Below are 21820 nucleotides of genomic sequence, written 5' to 3'. Positions count from 1 at the left end.
AAAACCTAGATGCTGTTTCTATGAGCAAAATACAAATGAGATAGTGAATCTTGGTTGAAAGAGGAGCCTCTAGATTAGCTGGATCTTATCCAAGTTCTGCCAACCAGTAGCTGTGCATACTTGGGCAAAGTATCCAGTCCTTCTAAGACTGTGTTTCTCATCTCTAAGGTAGAGAATAAGAATGATGATCTCCATCTCAAAGGATTGCTGTTTAAGAGTGATATGTTTAATTGGGAGTGGAGACAGTAGAAATGTGATGGCTCGGTGAGATGTCAGAGAGAGGGTGGATGGGGGGAGGGGCGTCCACAGTGTGAGGGATATAAACGATAAACGTCTAAGTATTACTTTGTCTTGTGCACCTGAAACTAATAAAAAAAGAGTGATGTGTTTATAGAGCATTTATTCCATTATTTGGCATAGAACAAAGATGGTTTGCTGTTCTTATTTAGCTTATATGCTTTGCGACAGCTGTTTTTACCTGTATGGTTATATTTTCAGGGGAGTCGTGAAGACTCAATTCTAAGGTCACAGCTATACTGAGCACTTATTGTGGGCAGCAGCCTGGCCTGTGCCTCCTCAGAGGGAGTTCAGGGTGAGGATTCTGGAGTCTGATGCCAGGGCTAGGATCTGGCTTCATTCCACCCCCATGGCATGACCTTGGACAAGTCACTCAACCTCTCTAAGCTTCTGTTTCTCATCTGCAGACATTTTAAGAATATTATCCACCGCACAGGATTGTGGTGAGAAGAAATGAAAACCTCTGGTGATGTGCTTAGCACAGTGCTAGCACACAGAAAGTTCAGGAATGGAGCACAGCACACTTAACTGCTGTTCTTATTTATGAGTTAGACTTCATGTAATTGATAAGAGGCTTAGACATCACATCAGCAAAACTGAATACATCCCAGTCCTCATCACACTTTACACAGTGTGAGCCTTTTACACAGTGTGAGATGCCACCTTTCACGATGACTTAACAGTAAAACCAACCATGTGATTCCTTTAGCAATTTAATAAAGTTAAATCTGTTTTGAATGCCTCACACCCTTCCTTATCTCCTGCTCCCAGCCAATACTCTCAGGCTGCCCTTTCATTGGGCTGCTGAAGGGAAAACAAACTCATAGACATCATTCCCACTATGTTGCGAGTAGGTTTTGACATCTTGCAGGTTTGTTCAAGCTTCGTTGTCTTAAATGGCTAGGGTCCACTGGCCGGAGAGCCTAACTTTTAAGAGTAGACAGTAATATGAAACCAAGTCTTTCATACATTTCTGCAACCTAGACCTATAGTTTGCTACAGAAATGTTTAAAATTCATGCCATGAAAAGCTAATTAAAGGTATAAAATGCTTTCTCTTCTTTGTTCTCATGAGTAAATCTAATGGGAAAAGACAGCATCTACACACCCAAAGGCCCTTAGGAGACAGGATAAAGGAATGAAGCAAGGGCTTTAAGAAAACCACAATAAAGTCAGAGGGCAAATGGCAACTGAATGGCAATTGACCACAAGGTGGTGTGGGCATCAACAAGAATCAGTGGAGAAGCTCCTGCCTGTTCTGCTTCGAGAGGCAGCTCCCTCCACTCCAGAAATAAAAATGTCACCAGAACTTCTGAGGTTGCAAGTTAATCCTTAAATGGGCATGTACAGACTAGCGACGGATTTAAGTTTCTTAATTGTAAAAAGCAAAACAAAATGCACAAGAGCCCAACAGGCCTGAGGATGGGCAGTATGTGTCCTCTGCTACGTAAGACGTTCTTTGATAGTTTAGGTGGTTGTGGCCAGCTTAATGTTAATAGCTAAGACCTTAAATGAATTCATTCATTTGATCCTCACAGCCAAACTATAAGGTAGGTACTATTAATATCATCCCATTTTATAGATAAAGAAATGGAAGTATACATTGGTCCCCTGCTTGCCCAGCCAGTATTGGGAAGGGCTGAGCTTCTAACCCAGACATGTGGCATGCCAGAGCCTTCTTAACCATATTCTGATACTTCCTCTCACGATAGTTTGGACTTTGCCTCATTTGAAAAAATAACATTGTCTTTATCCTCTTATTAAAGTTTGTGAGGTCTTTGTGACCCTAGAAAGTATTTCAAAGCAACAAATACTCCTTGAGCCCAGCTACATATAAAACACCATTTTATGTGCTGTGACACGTTTAACTTGACCTTCATTAAATGCAATGTGTGGAATATGATTTTAGAACAAGGGTAATACGGTTGAATAGCTTCATTTGGAAATACATTAGCTTGCAAACAGATCTGCAAATTATCCACAAATACAAACATTTACAAAAAAATCAGGCATCATTTGATGGCTGTTGCCATAATGATTCATTGGCACCAGAGAAATGCTATGTGATGAGAGATGCCAAAGCTGTTTGACACATTTCAGTGGAGTTCATTACACACACGAAACGGAACCAATTTTACTCAACAGTGACTTTGACATTTACAGAAAAACGAAATGGAGGTTTAGAAATGAAGACTTCATGGGAAAGCGCTACCAAAAATTTTAAATTTGTTCTATCCTTATGTCACCACTTCTAGAAGATCAGCCATGTTCTACAGACTCATTTTTATTCACAGCAGGTGGCAACCTATTCAAAACAAAGTTTCTTAGGTGATCAGAAACTTGATTTTGAACGAACTTAATTGGCTGTAAAACTCTTCTCTCAGAATAAAGAACATATATACGTTTAAAGATTTACTGGTCGGAAGACATGTCCCTTTGGCTTCACTCTGTTTAATTCATTCTGATAGCACAGTGCTGCTTCTTTAGTTTGCTAGGTTTTAATGGAGTAAATACCATCCTTGTCCCCATTGTACCCAAAGACAGTGTTGCACCAGAGAGATTTCAGGCTCAGAGTTGGGATACAATAGGATCAGGAGAAATGTTAAATCGTTGTTAACAGTGAGCTGTTTTCTACTTCATTAATGAGCTAATGTGAGAAACTATACCAAAATTTAATAAGGGATTTATGATACATATGCTAAAAGCATTGCTAATGGGGTATGCCGATAGGTTAGGATGACTTATGCATATATAACATTTTCAGAAATGTTTTCTGTGAGCAGCATCATACAAAAAGCTATACAATAGTATTTATATGCAACATTCTTTATGTGGAGAAATAATTTCATAACAGATTTTGAAACATTCTCTTACTATGGTAAATGCTTAAAGTATGTTAATAATGTTGCTTTATTGAATGCTTACTGTGTTTTCAATGCCGGAGTTAAGACTTTGCAGACCAAAGAATGAATGTGCTTGGTTTCATCTGTAAGCCTAGATAGTATTATAGTCACATTGTACTCAATGGAATTAATCAAGAATCCCAAAACAAATGCATGCTCAGTCTGAATTCTAAAATTTTAAAGTAATTATACCGCTTTTAAATCTTTCAAATATTTACTTATTCGTTTGTCTGTAAATAGTATAATAGAAACAGTACCTCAAAAGCAGATAATACAGTCGTTAGACTGTTGTAATACATAAGTCACTGGAGAAGCAATTCAGTCAATAGAGAAGTTTTCTAATCAGCATACCAATTATTTGCAAATAAAAGATGATTCCAAGGTACTTGAGGGAACTTGGAGACTTTGTAGCTTGTCTTCTCACTCTGTATATCCTTATGAAATATTTTTGCATTATTAATTTCCAATAATCTAGGAAAAAAGGGTTTTCTAATCAAAAGAAAACTTCAGCCCAACTTCTGCATTAATTATCACATATTCTAAATTGGTAGTACCTGAATTAATGAGGCTCAGGCTCCTCCTAAATAGCACGCATTAAATAAAAGTTGGACTTGACTCTGTACCCTTGTGAAGACTGAAGTGTATATGCATATTGGCTGCCAGCAAATAAATTTTCAAAGTGTGCAATTATCAATGCTATGTGGGCCTTGCCTGCTATCCACACCCATTTAATTATCTTGTACATCACTAAAAAAAGGCTTCTGCAAAGATTTAAACTATTTTTCCAGATCGACCACTTTTGCACCTCAAATTTTAGAGGATACAAGCAATAGCCTATAAGAAATAAAAAGTTAAAAAAAGAAAAAAAAACAGAGCCCAGCAAAAAGAAAATAAAAAGTAGAGACATGGTCTATTAAGCAACCTTTTAAGCCCATTGCTAAACTGTCATTAGGAAATTTGAGTTTTATTTTTATAGAGTTTTGATACTTCTGATTTGCTCTTAATACCATGAGGGGATGGGGGCAAAAAGGTATATTATCTACTTAGTTTTGCATTCTTTCTTCTCCCATTACCTAATCTGGTTCTTTCCTGATTGAATAACCATACCTGCTATTTTGAAATTCAGTGTCTATGTGTGCCCTTAAGTCTTTGTCCTTTTGGTTTACTTCTTGACATCTTCAAAATGACTAGCCCATCTGATTACTACCTGCCACGTGGTTCTACTGTATTTTGACTGTTCAGAAGTCAGCAGCTTCCCCACGTTTCTCAAAGGTGTCTTCCTTTGCTTGAACCTATGGCCATACGGCACATTAAGCACCCCGGTTTTTTTGTTTTGTTTTGTTTTGTTTCAGCCAAGGTCATGCTTGGAGTATGGTTTTTGTTTTGCTTTTCATGTTTTTAGATTAAGTAAAATAAAAAATATGTGTATCATTTGCTTTAACTATATCAAATTCTCATCCAATAGGACATTAGAATAACGTCAGCCTGTTAGTTACAAGATTAACAGTTTGTCCAGCACCATTTTACAATGATAAAATTACACAGTTGAAGTTAGTTCTGTATAAAGCGAAAAGGAAAGGGTGAAAAAAACACACATAGATTCTATGAATGAGTCCATGCTCCAGTGAACTTTCCTTTTTGCAGTATCCTTCTTCTTCATGCAGGCAATAGGTATAAAGAGTCTGCCTTTATCTGTTTTTACACTATTACTGTGAAATCCCCAACTGAAGACCACACAAAGGAAAACAATTAGCAAATGGACTAATTCTGATTTTTTAAAGTGCTTCCATTCTTTGATTTTAAAAGAATTTGACTTTCTTAGAAATGCTTCTTGAAAAATAAAAAAGCCATAATATTTAAGCCTAAGAGGAAACTGCTATCTGTTGCAGACTTTTGCATTGTGCTATAGATGGATTCTATACATGCGATGAAAATAACAGTAACAATAACAGCCGTAATAATAATAACAGCTAATGCTTATTAATACCTAAGTGCCAGGTACTTTTGTAAGTGCTTTGCATATAATGAGTTATTTAATCCTTACAAAACCCTAAGAGGTAGTTATTCTAATTATCCCCATTTATAGAAGAAGAAGCTAAAGTACAGCGAGATTAAGCAATTTTCTCAAGTTCATAGAAACTATGAGGCAGAGCCTGGATTTAAACCCAGGCAGTCTGGCTCCAGCGTTGACAATGTTAGTAATCACTAGGCAATCTTGCCTATTAAAAAGTATTAAGTAAGAATTGCTAAGTTATATATTCCACGGTTTAGTCTGCGGGAGTTTTTTTAACTATAGAATTTCACCGAGAAATCTATCCCTCCTAAAAGCTAACATCAAATATGAGTGGATCATAGTAATTTTAGTAATCTTTCATATTGAGTTTTTAGCACGGACATACCCTGCCAGGTTGATACAAAAAGAGCTGGGGCATAACAAAATAGATGTTCTAACATACTTAGAAATACTTAAATCTACACTGCTTTGAAAGCTCATTTCCAACTAAGCAAAATAAAAGAAAAAGAAAAAAAAAGAAAGAGATACTTGACATTTTGGTATCTGTGATATTAAAAAGAACTAATATTTAATATTCAAGTGGCAACAGCTTGTAGAGTTTGCACACAACACCCACTGGGATTGATTTTTCTTGCAAATGGACTTTAGGAGTCTGCCTTTGAACAGCTGACACCTCCATTCTCTGCATCCTTCTTTCCCTGCCAGTATCATGGGGCACACTCCGAGTAGCAGCAGACGTGTAATTCTTCACTGCGGGATTTGTCTATGCAAACAATGGAGAATGTGGGAAATTAAGAAAAATGTAATTTCCACTGAGTCAACCTCAGTGTAATCTCTACTGCTAAACATGAATAGATTTTTCAGAGGGTTTTTCTCTATGTGCTCTCTCAGTCCCCTTTATGTACCATCCATGGGAAGAGAGAAGATCACCACTACCTAATTGATCATCAGTCATTCCACACCTGTACCAAGGCCACATAATGACAAGGATATTGTCGTCTGGCATTTTTCCAGCATGACTAATTGTCACAGTACTAATTTACTCACCTCTGGAATCTTCAACTTCCCCAGCCTGCTGTCAAGAAGATACATAATAATGGAATAAAGGCTTTAAAATGCTGAACACTATGAAATATTTCACTTATATTCCAACAGAAAGCTTTCACTAAGCCATGTGTTAGGTGACAATTACTCACTGCTGAGGGAAAAGAAAAAAACAACTGGTCACAGATACATCTACCTGGTATAATAATAGAAGTGAACAAATCTTTTCTGACAGAGGAAAAAAATACTGACCAGATGATCTAAAACATGTTTCTTTTCTGCATTTATTTAGAGTGAATGTACCAGTTTTATTACTATTCTACATTACAAAACACTTCATTGTTCCTTAGTATTATTTAAGAAAATATTTTTCATCTATCAAATTACATGATGAAAGACTAAATGGTTGGATTCTTTTTTCAAGAAATGTGAAAAAGTTTAGGATGGAGATATAGGCATGTATTACTTTAATTACATAACATAGTAAACCAATTTGTGACATCTTTGCCAAGAAGTCTGGCCAGGATATTTTTAAATGCTAGATTGTATTCTTGAAAAATAACATTTGTCATGGAAAATTATTACCCACAAGTATAATAGCTCACTTTCTGAAATCCTGTACTGTGATACTGAGATATGTTTGATACACCTGAAAAAAATTACACAGAAATTGACCAATTTTAATAAATAGGGTTGGTTGCTTATGATACAAGTAAAGTTTTGACATGAAAGCCAAGGATTTCGTAAAGATATTCGACCAAAATTTTTCATTTAATTCTCATATTCTATTAAATTCCAATTCTATACCTAGTAGCCATCCTATGATGGTATTAGGTCATATGAGGAAAAAAAGTTTCCTGCTCAAGTTTGGGAAATACTGGATTAAATATAGTCTTGTCATCAATATTACAAAATTTCACTTCAGAAACTTCAGTGTGCTAATATGCATTCTGAGGAGAAGGCATATGGTCTTTTCCACCTTATTTGATCCAGACTGTTCCATCAGCACATCTCCAAAGCCAAGAGTTTCAGTACAGGATATGCCTTGACTTACGCCTACACATCATAGGTACTCAACACATTCGAGTGAAATTTCAACTTTATCCACTCTCAAATGAATTGAAATTGCCTGTGATATTCTTTGCAGTAGACTTGGTCATGAGCATAAATAAGCAAACAGAATCAGAAACACAAACTCATTTTGTCGAGCCAGATATCAGTGCACGGTACCCAGAGGTAAAAGAGTAGTGAAATAATCCCCTGTGGCATGTTAACCTACAACAACGCTATTACTTAAACGAGGATTTTAAAGGGTTAGAAAAGGAGAAAAGAAAACAGCGGCTTCCCCCTGGGCCCTTGCTGAAAGATGGTTGTCCACGGTTCAACATGGATAGCCAACTTCTTTTTGCTGTTCTGCTATTCAAATTTCTGTCCTCTTTTGCAGGAGCTTATTTGCTCTAACACTGAATTTTAAGCATCTCTAAATATGCTTGATATGTTATTATTCTTTCCAGATATCCTCTGAGAGCCAAGCAGAGAACATTAAGGAAGAAAGGAGGAATGACACTGGATACAGCGCAGTGAAAAAAGACACGTCAAGGAGAGAAGTACTCACTGCCCAGACTCGGGACCAGGTTATCAGAATGAGAACTTACCGGTACTTCTTGCTACTCCTTTGGGTGGGACAGCCCTACCCAACGGTCTCAACCCCATTATCTAAGAGGACTAGTGGTTTCCCAGCAAAGAAAAGAGCCCTGGAGCTCTCTGGAAACAGCAAAAATGAGCTGAACCGTTCGAAAAGGAGCTGGATGTGGAATCAGTTCTTTCTCCTGGAGGAATATACGGGATCCGATTATCAGTATGTGGGCAAGGTAGGATTCCACTGGGCGCTTTGACATTCTGGTTTTAAAAGCCTGAAGAAGTTACTTCTAATAAGTAGATGAGGAGGATGTGAACTATTCTCCCAACACAGTTAGAAATGTTGCTTATTTGGTAGGATTTTTTTTTTCCACTTGAGTCGTTTTGGGAAGAAGGCTTTAGCAAGAAACTGAGAAGTGTAAGCACTGCAACAAAGAAAAATGCCCCAGTCGCAAATGAAACACCCACAACCTTCCACACTGGATTCTCATAAATCCTTTAATTTTTACTTTAGTTTGAAAAATATGGTCCAGCTTATTTTATAAAGTAGGATGTATTAAAAATAGGAATAGAGCGATTAAGTTGTAAGGAAAAGAAGTTTCCCTTTTCTCATTTTGAAAGCAAACATTCTGAGCTTTAGTCCTTTGGGCAGGTTCAAATTAACTACTTCTCAACTCTGCTAATGACAGTGCCATCCATTCTCTGGCCAAAGAGAGCCCTTTGTCTTCAAAACCCACCACTGCCTTAGATTTGGTTGTTACTGCTGCTGCTGCTGCTGCTGCTGCTGCTGTTTTGTCTTGTCTCAGATAATTGGCAAGAGCCAGGCATTTCAAAGCTTGTGATTTAACTGTGGCAAGCTTCACTAAAGAGAAAAATGGTTATGTAGAGGTGCTATTTCCAAATATCATCTGACCATTTTATTGGCTCCGGAAAGTAGAATGAGGAGGCATCACTTATGATAGCCCTTACCAATCACTGGAGCTGAGTCAGGAAAACAGCTGTGTTATCTTGTCATTGTGAGTTTCACTGACATTGTATCATCAGCTACGTTCTTGTTGCAGAATGTTTGCATAAAGATGTTTTTTAAACATGCATAAAGATGTTTAAAAATAAGAAAAAGAAAAACAGGGATACAGGATTTTACTTTGTAGGTTCTATGTTCCGTAATATGGTATTGATAAGAAAAATCATTGTCACACATCCTTTATGTAAAGAAACTAGGAATGAGCATCACAGAGGTGATAAAATGTCTTCCATGCAAATAGCATAAATTTTGCAGATTCCAAGGGCTGCAAGTTCAGACTTCAATCTGTTATCAGATATCCCTGACTAATCCTGTGCAAACATTTTCTTTAAGTATTTACCACTATAAATGAAGGAAAGCCATCCATGGCTTGGGCTGAGGTAACCAGGCCTTGTTCCAATGAAGTGAATTATTAATGGGGAATAAAGTGGGAGAGGAAGTATTCCGTAAATGGAGTGAATGGCAACACAGATCCCCAAGGGTCTAGTCGTGTATTAGCTGTGACATTCACATGCTGTACGTGTGACTGCTGAAGAAACACAGTCCACTTAGCTGTACTTCACTCCATTTCCTTTGTGAAATTTGAGCAGCACTACATTAACAGGGTAATGGTTATAAAAATAATAATAATCTTATAGTCTTTAAAGTACTTTCTACAATACAAATAACATTATTTTCATAGAAGCTTTTAAAAGTGCTTTGTCTAAATCATTGATCCCCTCCTCTTTTTCTTTTCTGCTTTTTCTTCTCAAATTGTGATGACATTTTACATAAAGAGTACCACATATTTTTAAAGAAAGGCCAGGATATTTCAGGGCACTAGAAGCAGCAGTGTATAAAACCGCAGTTTTACAATTATAATTGGGAGAGGTAATTTTGCCATGGGGAAAAGTCATGAGCTATGGACTCAAGCAGACCTGAAGCTGCATCGGTGTGCTGCCAATTGCCAGTTGTGTGGCCCGGGGCAGATTATCAACCTTTCCAGGCTTTAGTTTTTTCATCTAGAAAATGCAGCAGCAATGCCTACTTCATGGAGTTGCAGTGTAGTTCAAGTGAGATGAGAAGTAGTGGCTGGCACACAGTAGGTGCATAAAGAGGTTGTATACACTCTATTAAATCTATCAGTAATGCATTGACATGGCATGTTGATTTTTATGTCATTGCAAAAGTCAAAGGAAGTAATTAATGGATCTCTCAGTGGATGGAAAATGTGAGGGAAGTGGCAAAATCCCTTCGCAATCACTGCTTCAAATGTGATTGGTTGGATTTGGATATTGTATTGGCAGCAAGATAAATTTCACTACCTCACCTTAATCTGCCTCTCCCCCCATCTCCCTGGAATTATAACACATAAGAGAATATTAGCTGGAGAAAAAAGTCAAGGGCAATAATTGAAGTTGTCAGAGTTGCAAGCACTGCTACCTCAGATGTATGGAAGACGTATCATTGCACTATTGATAAGGGATTTTCCGAAATCCTTCTTTGGAGTTATGTTTTTTCAACAAACAAAAGGATTAAACTATCATGTGTTTTTTACCACAATTAAAAATAGACAAAAAATAAATTTTTAAAAAGAAAAAATAAGTTTGGATTCCTCATGTGGCAACAAGTCGGTCCACTTTTAATAGCTCTGGAATAAAAAGCTCTGGTATCTACCTGATGAGATTATCCACATCTACAAGGTCAAGAAATTTGGGGGAGAGGGGGAAATTTGTTTTTTTCAAGATCAGGCTATAGCAAAGGTTCCAAAACTTTCTCGGGTCACAATGCCCTTAATGTCTCAGTAATTTTTTTCATAGTGCCCTTAGGCCAAAAGAAATAGTTAGGTACAAACAATTTAGTAAGCACTTGTGTTATAGAAAATCAGTAAATTACAAAAATACACATCAAGTAACACAAAAAACTTACATTTTTACTCCATTCTTAAATAACCAGTTACTTCCTAATGGAAAGTGTGCCCCTATTGGACACCACACAGCTTCTCAGATTGGACTCTGCTCCCCGGATGACTATCCACGTTGATTTTTGCACTGCACTTGGTTTTTATCACAAGTGCTGGAAGGAACCCAGCTTCATAAATACATGACATCATCGGAAGGCATATGGCACTACTTACTGTAGAAACTGTGAACTACCCTGATCTAATGATTCACAAGGTATCTGACAGAGCCAAGGGCTGCCTTATTTCCCCGCAATTTTAAAAATATTTCCTAATGTCGCAGTGCGTTCCCTGCTGCACCCCAGGTGCCTCAGTGCACACTCTGGGAACCATCAGATTATAGTTAGATTGCTATGTAAAGTTATACAAAGGCTAACAGAACCTTAAATTATGCTATTAGCCCTATGAAGGAATAGTTACAGCCTATTCTTGAGGCCCTGAAACTGAAAAGACTGGTCTGTACACATAACGGAATAGTTAACCAAGGAAAAATAATGCAGTTGAGCACAGAGCACTTAAAGCAGAAGAAGGAAGACGTTTCTGCAGCATAAGCATCTGTTTACATTGTATTTGTGTCCATTGGTTCCAGTTATTTTGGGGTAAGTCAATAGAGGACAGTGACGATGGTGGAGGGAAGAAAACCTGAGAATGGGGGTGGGAGCAAAGGCCGATCAGGTGTCCAAGGAGATAAAAAGATAGGCTCACATGAGTATCGAAGAAGCAGCAGCAGACAGATGACCACAAAGTAAATAGACAAGATCAGACTTAAAACTTGAACACAAGCAAGGGCAGTAAGACCTTTCTCCTCTTCCTATCTTAATACTCCTCAGCATTTCACTGTGTCCTGTCACCAGTAGATTAACACAGAAACATGGACTCTGCAGGGCCAGAGAGGGACGCACTTACTGTGAACAGAAGTGTGGGAGGGTGATTACAGCTGAAATACTGGCAACCCAAACTCTGATTTATGAGAAAATTTCAACACCTCTACTCACCTAAAATATGGTGATAGGTAGGGGTAACAGGGTAGGAAGAAGTGGTTCTATATTGGGTAAGAGTTTGTGAGATTATGATACACATATAGATACAGAGATAAGGAATATGATTTTTTTCTAAAATATCTGACCGTTTTGAGGGCAACTTTTAGCTGAGTTAACAAAAGCAGCATCTGTGACACCTGGGAGTTAGTTAGATATGCAGAATCTTGGGCCTCACCTGAGAATCTGCATTTCAACATGATCTTCAGATGAACTGTATGCACATTAAAATTTGAGAAGCATTGCTTTTAACAATACCTTGCCTGGGTCTCATCTCACCCGAGATTCTGATTTAGTTGGTTTTTAATTAAGTATTTATGATTCCAATGTGTGGCAAGATTTCAGTACCACTGTCCTAGGAGATTATTATTGACAATAATTGTAAGGAAATGTAAGTGATAAAGTGGGCAGCCACAGAGTATTATGGAAATATGAAGGAGAGGGCCAGCTCGGCTTGGGTTCAGCGCAGCTTCCTGAAATAGGAGATGACGTTGGAAGAACTTCTAAAGGAAGGGAAGGGAATAGTTCACACTGCAGAGGGAGAATTTCCTGGACTTTCCAATTAATTGGATGCAGAAGCCAAAGGAGAGAAAGCAAAAGGTTCAGAGATTTCAAGACACAAGTCAGGATAGTGAACATGTCACTAATGCCAGCACAGAAAACAGAAAGGGGTGCATATTTTCTTGTCAAGGGTTAAAAGGAAGAGTATATGATTTTATACAATATCCACCCAGGTTATCTTTGGCTTATGTAAAATTAATAGAAAAATAAGAAGCATCGTAAATGCTACTCTTGCCAGCACTTCCTTGATGATGATTGGTATATGGTGTAAGATTAAGTTCAGTACGAAAGAAGAACATAGGTAGGTGTTGATTAGATTTTGAAGACATGGGCATTTGTTAATATAAAATGAATATATTTAATATCTCAGAACTATGCACAATTGTAGGCAAAATATTTGCATACTATCATTAAATAGCTCACAGCAACATTTAATTTTCCTTGTCTCCTTCACTTTATCCTTCATAATGTCCTTTATCATCTCCTTCCACGCAATGTACACATAAGACTAATCTCCATTAGAAGCATTCGAGATGCTTCTATTTTTAGTAGCAGACCAGGAGATCTGCTTTTATGGAATTCGATGAACTGTATATTTTCATAGACATTTTCTGCTGCTAGCTTTTTGGAAGCTGGTGATAGTTTTCTTTTGGGGCGCTTTCCCAAATATTGATATGCTTTGCTTTTGGGGGGATTCTTATTTGAAAGTCTAATGTACAGGTCTTCCTCATATGCCTTTCTCTTGAGTCTTTAAAATTAATATCTACACAATTCACCCAAGCCACTATTCTTAGGATAATTAGACAGTAATGTTTTAATGGCCCATAAAAATAAAAGTTGTCAGCCATATACACCTTTATATGTTCTTATAATTACAGGATCCAAACTCAGTAAACGTGAAGCAATATTTTACACATTCTAAAAGACCATTTAAAAGATGCTGTCATTAAAATACTGTTTTCTTATATTCCTATTATTTTTCTTTCCAAAAAGAACATAAACTGAAGAGTGGAAACTAACTGGTGCTAATTTGATGGGTAATTCAGAGACTCACTTAACCCCATCCCTTCAAATAGCAGCATCAGATTAAGGCGTTGTCAATTCACAGCTAACATTTACTGAGCATTACTTTGTTCCAGACTATGCTAAGTACTTCAGGCATATTATCTCACTGGACCCACACAGCAACCTTAATACCCAGATATTTTTCAAACCCCTATTTTACAGATGAGAAAACTAAGGCTCAGAGCATTCAGGTATTTGAGCCCAAAGTCTCACACTGTTAGAACTTAGCAGTCGGCCTCTGCATGACCTTATAAAGGCTCGATTATATCCCCACTCTGTACACCCACTACTTCAAACAGCCATTGAGAGGCACAAATGAAAAATCAGACACAGAACACACTTTGGTGTTCAATGGCTGCACTCAGCTTGATACCACAAATACCTGCTGTGTGAAACCCTGGAGTAGAGAGAAAAGAAATTAAAAACAAAACAAAAGGCTACTTTTAAAGAGCTACACAACTATGTTTGCATCAATACGTTGCACATTCCTTTTACTTTTTCTTGATTTTTAATTTCCAGAACACATCAGTGATATTCAAAATGGTTACGTGTGAGTATTTTAAAATTAGATATGCAGTTAGTGGTCTTTTTGGTCTTCACGATGAAAAAGTGTCTTTTCTTTTCATTTCCCTTGATAACCTCTAATCTTCTGTTCTAATTCAATGACCTGTAATAATCTTTTCTCCCTGAGTCAGGACAAGTGCCTTGGGCGCATCTTTCTTCTACATCATTCACATTTAATGCCTAGCCATTGAACATTTTTTATATTTCGACTGGTTAGTGTATTTAAAAGAATGTGCATTCACTCGGTTGTTGAATGTACTTTCAAACAATGTGTCAAGAACTTCCCAGCTGCCAATACTGGCAGTACTCCCCATTTTCTTTCCACTGTCGGCCAACTGATTTCACTTCCTTGAAGACAAAAGCTTCAACTTATTATTTGATGCTAAGAAAATGTCCTATGTTAACAGCAATTCACTTTCTGTGTCTTAAACTTCCCTCTATGCACAGTCACTCATGTGGTAAGCAGAACAGTTAGAATATCTGACCTTGCTCGTAAACCCAAAGGCAACTTTCCACTGCCTGGGTCACACAGAGTAAGGTGTAGAAAGCCAACAAGGACGCAATCCGGAATCCTCCAACTTCCAAGTCATTATGCCTATAGAATCCTATGTCCTTCTCCTTATAATTCAATTTATTCAACAAAATGGAGGGATGAAGGTGAATAAAAAAGTGTTAAGGGTTCAGACCCTTTTTGCTCCCACTGAGTTGTTTTACCTTCATGCTCCACAAGTCAAACAGAGCTAGAAGTTACAGAAACAATACATGCTCATTCTAACAAATCCCCCCAAATCTGACCGATGGACATTGTTCAGTATTTCTTTACTGATTGCCTTAATTTGTTTGTACTATTATTAAACCACGTAATATTTGATTTGCACCAGAGTTCTTCATTTTTTGTTATGTTATGGATCTGCCATAGTAGATGGAATTATAAATATGCAGAATGCCAACATCTTCATTTATGTACCTTTAAATTCAAAATTCCTAATTATCACTTTGACTGAAATTTATTTAAAAAATCAGATAAAAATCCCTGACATGTTGGTACTCAGTGGTCAATATCTTAAAACACAATTTTTTTCATTTCCATTAATAGGAATGACATAATAGTATATTATCTAAAATATGAGAAAACAAGTACATATTGTAACCAGAATTATAAATTTAACTTTTAGAGGACCCTACCTCTCTGGTCAAAATTAAAGATATCTTCCTAATCCTCTACCCTCTTTTGCCAAAAATAAAGCGGTTTTTGGTTGGGGTCCTGCTTTTCATAACCTTCATCAAATTTAGAGATTAGGTTTAGATGTTACTGTGTCATTGGAAACTCAAGGAAGCATCTTTTTGTGTGTAGATGTAGGCTGCTGGTAACAACCCCCACCTTCCTATGAACTTTCATGTTGTCAGTTATTAAGATGACAGTGTAACATAACCCTCCTGAGCATGCTAAGTATGTCAATATTCTTTGTAAACCTATCCTTCCATCTGGAATTGAAGAAGCTGAAAGTACAGAATTCCCCCAAAAAGACTAAGAAAGAGATTGTTTTTTGTCTCATTGCCATTACTGATAGATAAGTAAAAGTAACAAGCATCCTCAAAGGTCAATGTGAGGCAGCAAATTTGAAATTATGCGAACTGGACTAAGAAGAAAAGAAGCATGCCAAACTATTTCACAGGAAAAATATTTACAGTTTCTTCCAGTTTTCCATTCACAGAGATACACACAAGGAAAGAGAGGCATTTTAAAAGATTAAAATGTATACATGTGTGAAATATATGAATAAATATTTTAGCTGAATTGGTGTATTTCGGAAGACATGAGGGCAGTAAGAAAGGCACAACAAAAAACTTGAAATATCACTCTGGATGTGGGATTTAAAGCTGACTAGAGGAACAGAGATTGGAGTTAAGAAGGCAATTGAAGAAGTTATCTAGGCTATGGCATTTTCGAATAGATTTGGAGAGAAAATGCTTTTCATTCATTCGACAATTACTCACCAGAGTGTAAAGTTAATAGCATAAGCAGCCTGCCTACGTTTGAGCCCCAGCTACACTGCAACTACCTGGGTAATATTGAGGAAGTTATTTAACCTCTCTGCCCTCTATTTCTTCAACTGTTAAATGAAGGCAGCAATAAAGTCATTGAGGTGAGGATTAAATGAATTAATACACAGAAAGGGCTTAGAACAGAGCCTGGCATATCATATTCACTAGTAAAGTACTAAGGGAAGACCAACCAGTACAGGGCGCAAAGGAGCCCTGCTATCAAGTGCACCTCCGAAGAACGGGAAAGTGAAGAGAAGGAAGAACCAAAGCTGATGATTCTATTAATGTTTCGTCTCCTTCTGTGAAATCAAGTATTTTGGGCCAGGAGATGGTACCCGAGCAGCTAAGTCATCTGCAAATACGATTAACCAACTGCAACTCAGAAGTAAGTATATATAAAGATATGAAGTTTTCTTTACTATCCCAACCAAGCAAAAAATGAAATGCACTCTACATTCACGTTGTTTGATGATATGGACAACTTTTGTAGATCCTCCTCTTAAGGTTATTCATCATTTTATTTTAAAACATCATCACTTTACACCACAATTTGGAGTTTATATTATTTAAAGTGCTGTGAAATGTTAAGAGTCTGGTTAGGTCTTGTTTAGATATTTACTTATTTATTTATTTTTTAAATTAAAGTTTATAGGGTGACAATTGTTAGTAAAGTTACATAGATTTTAGGGGTACAATTCTGTAATGCATTATCTATATCTCACACTGTGTGTTCACCACCCAGAGTCAGTTCTTTTTCCATCACCATATATTAGACCCCATTTACCATCTTCTAGAGGCCCCCTTTACCCTTTCGTAACCCCTAAAAGTGTACCCCTATGTCTATGAATTTTTGTTCCTTCATTTGTTTGTCTTGTTCTTTTGTTGTCTTCAGTTTTATATACCACATATCAATGAAATCATATGGTTCTCTACTTTTTCTGTCTAACCTATTTTGCTTAGCATAATAATCTGAAGATCCATTCATGTTGTCACAAATGGTTCTGTTTCATCTTTTCTTACCGCCGGATAGTATTCCATTGTGTATATATACCACAACTTCTTTATCCATTCATCTATCGAAGGACATTTTGGTTGTTTCCGTGTCTTGGTCACCGTAAATAAAGCTGCAATGAACATTGGAGCACACATGTCTTTATGGATAAATGTTTTCAGATTTTTTGGGATAGATACCCAGGAGAGGGATTGCTGAGTCATATGGTAATTCTATTCGTAATTTTTATGAGGAACCTCCACACTACCTTCCATAGCGGCTGCACCAGTCTGCATTCCCACCAACAGTGTATGAGGGTACCTTTTTCTCCACAGCCTCTCCAACACTTGTTACTATTTGTCTTGTTGATGATAGCCATTCTGACGGGGGTGAGGTGATATCTCATGGTGGTTTTCATTTGCATTTCTCTGATGATTAGTGATGTTGAGCATTTTTACATATGTCTATTTGCCATTTGTATGTCCTCTTTGGAGAACTGTCTCTTTAGGTCCTCTGCCCAGTTTTCAATTGGGTTGTTTGTCTTTTTGTTGTTGAGTTGTATGAGTTACTTGTATATTTTGGATATTAGCCTCTTATCAGAGGCACTGTTTGCAAAAATCTTCTCCCATTCAGTTGGTTGCCGATTTATTTTGTCGATGGTTTCCTTTACTGTGCAGAAGCTTTTAAGTTTCATATAGTCCCATTCATTTATATTAGCTTTTACTTCCCTTGCCTTTGGAATCAAATTCATAAAATGCTCTTTCAATCCAAGATCCATAAGTTTATTATCTATGTTTTCTCCTATTCAGTTTACTGTTTCAGATCTTATGCTTAGATCTTTGATCCATTTTTAATTAATTTTGGTAAATGGTGATAGATAGCAGTCCAATTTCATTCTTTTGCACATGGCTTTCCAATTCTGCCAGCACCATTTATTGAAGAGGCTGTCTTTTCTCTATTGCATGTTTTTTGCTTCTTTGTCAAAAATTATCTGTCCATATTTATGTGGGTTTATTTCTGGATTCTCAATTCTATTCCATTGATCTGTGTGTCTGTTTTTCTGCCAATACCATGCTGTTTTGATTATTGTGCCCTGTAGTACAAACTAAAGTCAGGAAGTGTGATACCTCCAGCATTGTTCTTTTTTCTTAGTACTGCTTTGACTATTCGGGATCTTTTGTGGTTCCATACAAATCTGATGATTTTTGTTCTATTTCTTTAAAAAATGCCATTGGGATTTTGATGGGGATTGCATTAAATCTGTATATTGCTTTAGGTAATACAGCCATTTTAACTATGTTGATTTTTCTAATCCATGAGCACGGAATGTCTTTCCATTTCTTTGTGTCTTCTTCAATTTCTTTTTTAAATGTCTTACAGTTTTCAGCATATAGGTCTTTCACATCCTTGGTTAAGTTTATTCCTAGGTGTTTTATTCTTTTTCCTGCAATGCAAAAGGAATTGTTTTTTTTATTTCTTTTTCAGAGATTTCATTGTTAGTATATAGGAATGCAATGGACTTTTGTACATTGATTTTGTAGCCGGCAACTTTACTGTATTTGTTTATTGTTTCTAATAGCTTTTTGGTGCAGTCTTTAGGGTTTTCTATATATAGCATCATGTCATCTGCAAAGAGTGACAATTTAACTTCTTCATTCCCAATTTGGATGCCTTTTATTTCTTTCTCTTGCCTGAATGCTCTGGCGAGGATTTCCAACACTATGTTGAAAAGCAGAGGTGCTAGGGGACAGCCCTGTCGTGTTCCTGAACGTAGAGCAAAGGGCTTCAGTTTTTCACTGTTAATTATGATGTTAGCTGAGGGTTTGTCATGTCTGGCCTTTATTATGTGAAGGTATTTTCCTTCTATACCTATTTTATAAAGTTTTAATCATAAATGGATGTTGTATCTTGTCAAACACCTTTTCTGCATCAATTGATATAATCATATGATTTTTCTCCTTTATTTTGTTTATGTGATGTATCACATTGATGGATTTGCATACATTGAACCATCCTTGTGCCCCTGGGATGAACCCCACTTGGTCATGATGAATAATCTTTTTAATGCATTGTTCCATTTGATTTGCTAGAATTTTGTTTAGGATTTTTCATCTGTGTTCATCAGATATTGGTCGGCAGTTTTCTTTTTTTGTGTCATCCTTACCAGATTTTGCTATCATGGTAATGTTGGCCTCACAAAATGAGTTAGAGAGCAATGTCTCTTCTTCAATTTTTTGGAAAAGTTTGAATAGGACAGGTATTAGATCCTCTTTGAAGATTTGGTAGAATTCACTAGTGAAGCCATCTGGTCCCGGACTTTTGCTTTGGGGAAGGTTTCGGATGACTGATTCAATTTCCTTACTGGTGATTGGTCTATTTAGATTTTTCAATTCTTCATGATTCAGCCTAGGATGCCTATATGTTTCTAAGCACTTGTCCATTTGTTCTAGGTTGTTGAATTTGGTGGTATATAGTCCTTCATAGTATTCTTGGATGATCCTTTGTATTTCTGTGGTGTCCGTGGTAACTTCCCCTTTTTCATTTCTGATTTTGCTTATTAGTGTCTTCTCTGTTTTTATCTTAGTGAGTCTAGCCAAGGGTTTGTCAATTTTATTGATCTTTTCAAAGGACCAGCTATTTGTCATATTAATTTTTTCTATTGTCTTTCAGTTCTCTATTTCATTTAGTTCTGCTCTGATTTTTATTATTTCCTTTCTTCTGCTAACCTTGGTTTTCATTTATTCTCCTTTTTCTAGTTCTTTAAGGTGTAACGTGAGGTTATTTATCTGGGATTTTTCTTCTTTCTTGAGATAGGCCTGTAATGATATAAATTTTCCTCTTAAAACTTCTTTCACTGCATCCCAAAACTTTTGGTAGGATGTATTTTCATTCTCATTTGTTTCTGTGCATCTTTTGATCTCTCTTCTTATTTCTTCTTTGACCCGGTCGTTTTTTAAAAGTATGTTGTTTTTATCTCCACAGATTTGTGATTTTTCCTGCTTTCTTTTTGCAGTTGATATCCAATTTCAAAGCCTTGTGATCAGAGAATATGCTTGATATGATATCAATCTTCTTAAATTTGCTGAGGCTAGTTTTATGTCCCAGTATATGGTCTATCCTTGAGAAGGTTCCACGTACACTAGAAAAAAATCTATAGTCTGATGTTCTAGGATGAAGTGCTCTATAAGTGTCACTTATGTCCATTTCATCTGTGTCATTGAGGGCTGCTATTTCTTTAGTAAATTTCTGTTTGGATGACCTATCCATAGCTGTCAATAATGTATTTAGGTCCCCTATTATAACTGTGTTTTGGTCAATTTCTCCCTTTAGTTCTGTTAGTAGTTGCTTGGTATATTTCAGTGCTCCCTGATTAGGGGCATAAATATTGATGACAGTTATGTCTTCTTGTTGTATAGTCCCCTTTATCATTATGAAATGTCCATCTTTGTCTCATTACCTGTTTTATGCTAAAGTCTGTTTCATCTGGTATCAGTATGCCTACACCTGATTTTCTCTGGATACTATTTGCTTTGAATGTCAATTTCCACTCTTTCACTTTGAGTCTATGTTTGTCCTTGTAGCTGAGATGTATCTCTTGGAGGCAGCATGTGGTTGGGTTTAGTTTTTTGATCCATTCTGCTATTCTGTGCCTTTTTATTGGTGAGTTCAGTCCATTTACATTTAGGGTGATTATTGATACATAAGGATTTCCTATCATTCTAGCTTTGGTTTTCTGGTAAGACTGTGTCTCCATTGTTTCTTTGCCTTTTGTTGTTGTCTATTATTTCTGTATTGTGGTATTCTATGATTTTTTTCCCTCTGTTTCTTCTTTTATTATGTTATACATTTCAGTTTTGGATTTTTTTGAGTGGTTACTATTAAGTTTATATAAAAGAAAGTGTGATATTTAGAGTATTCCATTTTCTTCAGCATGTTTATTTTCTCCATTTTCATATTCCGGTTCAGGCCTTTACTCTCCCCCCCTTTTATGTTTTGGTTGTCACAAATTATCCCTATTTATGCTGGTCAAATAGCCTCCTTCAATATTTCTTGTAGTGCAGATCGTGTGCCAGAAAATTCCCTGAGCTTCTGTATTTCTGGAAAGGTCTTTATTCCTCCTTTACATCTAAAGCATATCTTTCCTGTACATATTATTCTTGGCTCATAATTTCTCTCTTTCAATAGTTTGAATATTTGATTCCAGTCCCCCCTGGCTCATAGAGTTTCTGCTGAAAAATCTGATGATAATCTAATGAGCTTTCCTTTGTAGGTTACCATCTTCTTTTCCCTGGCTACCTTGAGGATTCTTTCTTTGTCATTAATATTTAACAGCTTCAATACAATGTGCCTTGGAGAAGGCCTATTGGGGTTGAGGTAATTAGGTGTTCCATTTGCTTCTTGGATTCGAGGATCCAGTTCTTTCCACAGGTTTGGGAAGTTCTCGTCAACTAATTGTTTGAATATACTCTCTGTTCCCTTCTCCCTTTCTTCTCCTTCTGGTATGCCCATTATTCTTATATTGTTCTTTCTGATGGAGTCAGAAAGTTCTTGCAGAGGGCTTTCATATTTTTTAAGTCTCAAGTCTCTTTCTTCTTCCATCTGTGTAATTTCCAGGTTTCTATCTTTGATGTCACTGATTCTTTCCTCCATCTGGTCAACTCTACTACCTAAACTGGCCATTTCATTCTTCATTTCTTT

The 21820-nt window shown here is 36.7% G+C and overlaps 1 protein-coding gene across 2 annotated transcripts in view; it reads left to right on the top strand.

Annotated features, from left to right (window-relative positions):
* Positions 1-21820, top strand: part of CDH6 (cadherin 6) — a 124769-nt gene that overhangs the window by 59955 nt on the left and 42994 nt on the right. For both annotated transcript variants that reach the window (XM_081054589.1, XM_081054590.1), the window contains exon 2: positions 7772-8128. In XM_081054589.1, coding sequence (XP_080910715.1) covers positions 7901-8128 — 228 coding nt within the window. In that variant the 5' untranslated portion in view covers positions 7772-7900. The remainder of the gene's footprint in view (positions 1-7771; positions 8129-21820) is intronic.

The sequence above is a fragment of the Rhinolophus hipposideros genome (assembly GCF_964194185.1).
Source record: "Rhinolophus hipposideros genome assembly, chromosome: 7".
NCBI classification, from domain to species: Eukaryota; Metazoa; Chordata; class Mammalia; order Chiroptera; family Rhinolophidae; genus Rhinolophus; species Rhinolophus hipposideros.
The sequence above is the reverse complement of the archived record's forward strand: the minus strand, read 5'-3'. Positions and strand labels throughout refer to the sequence as shown.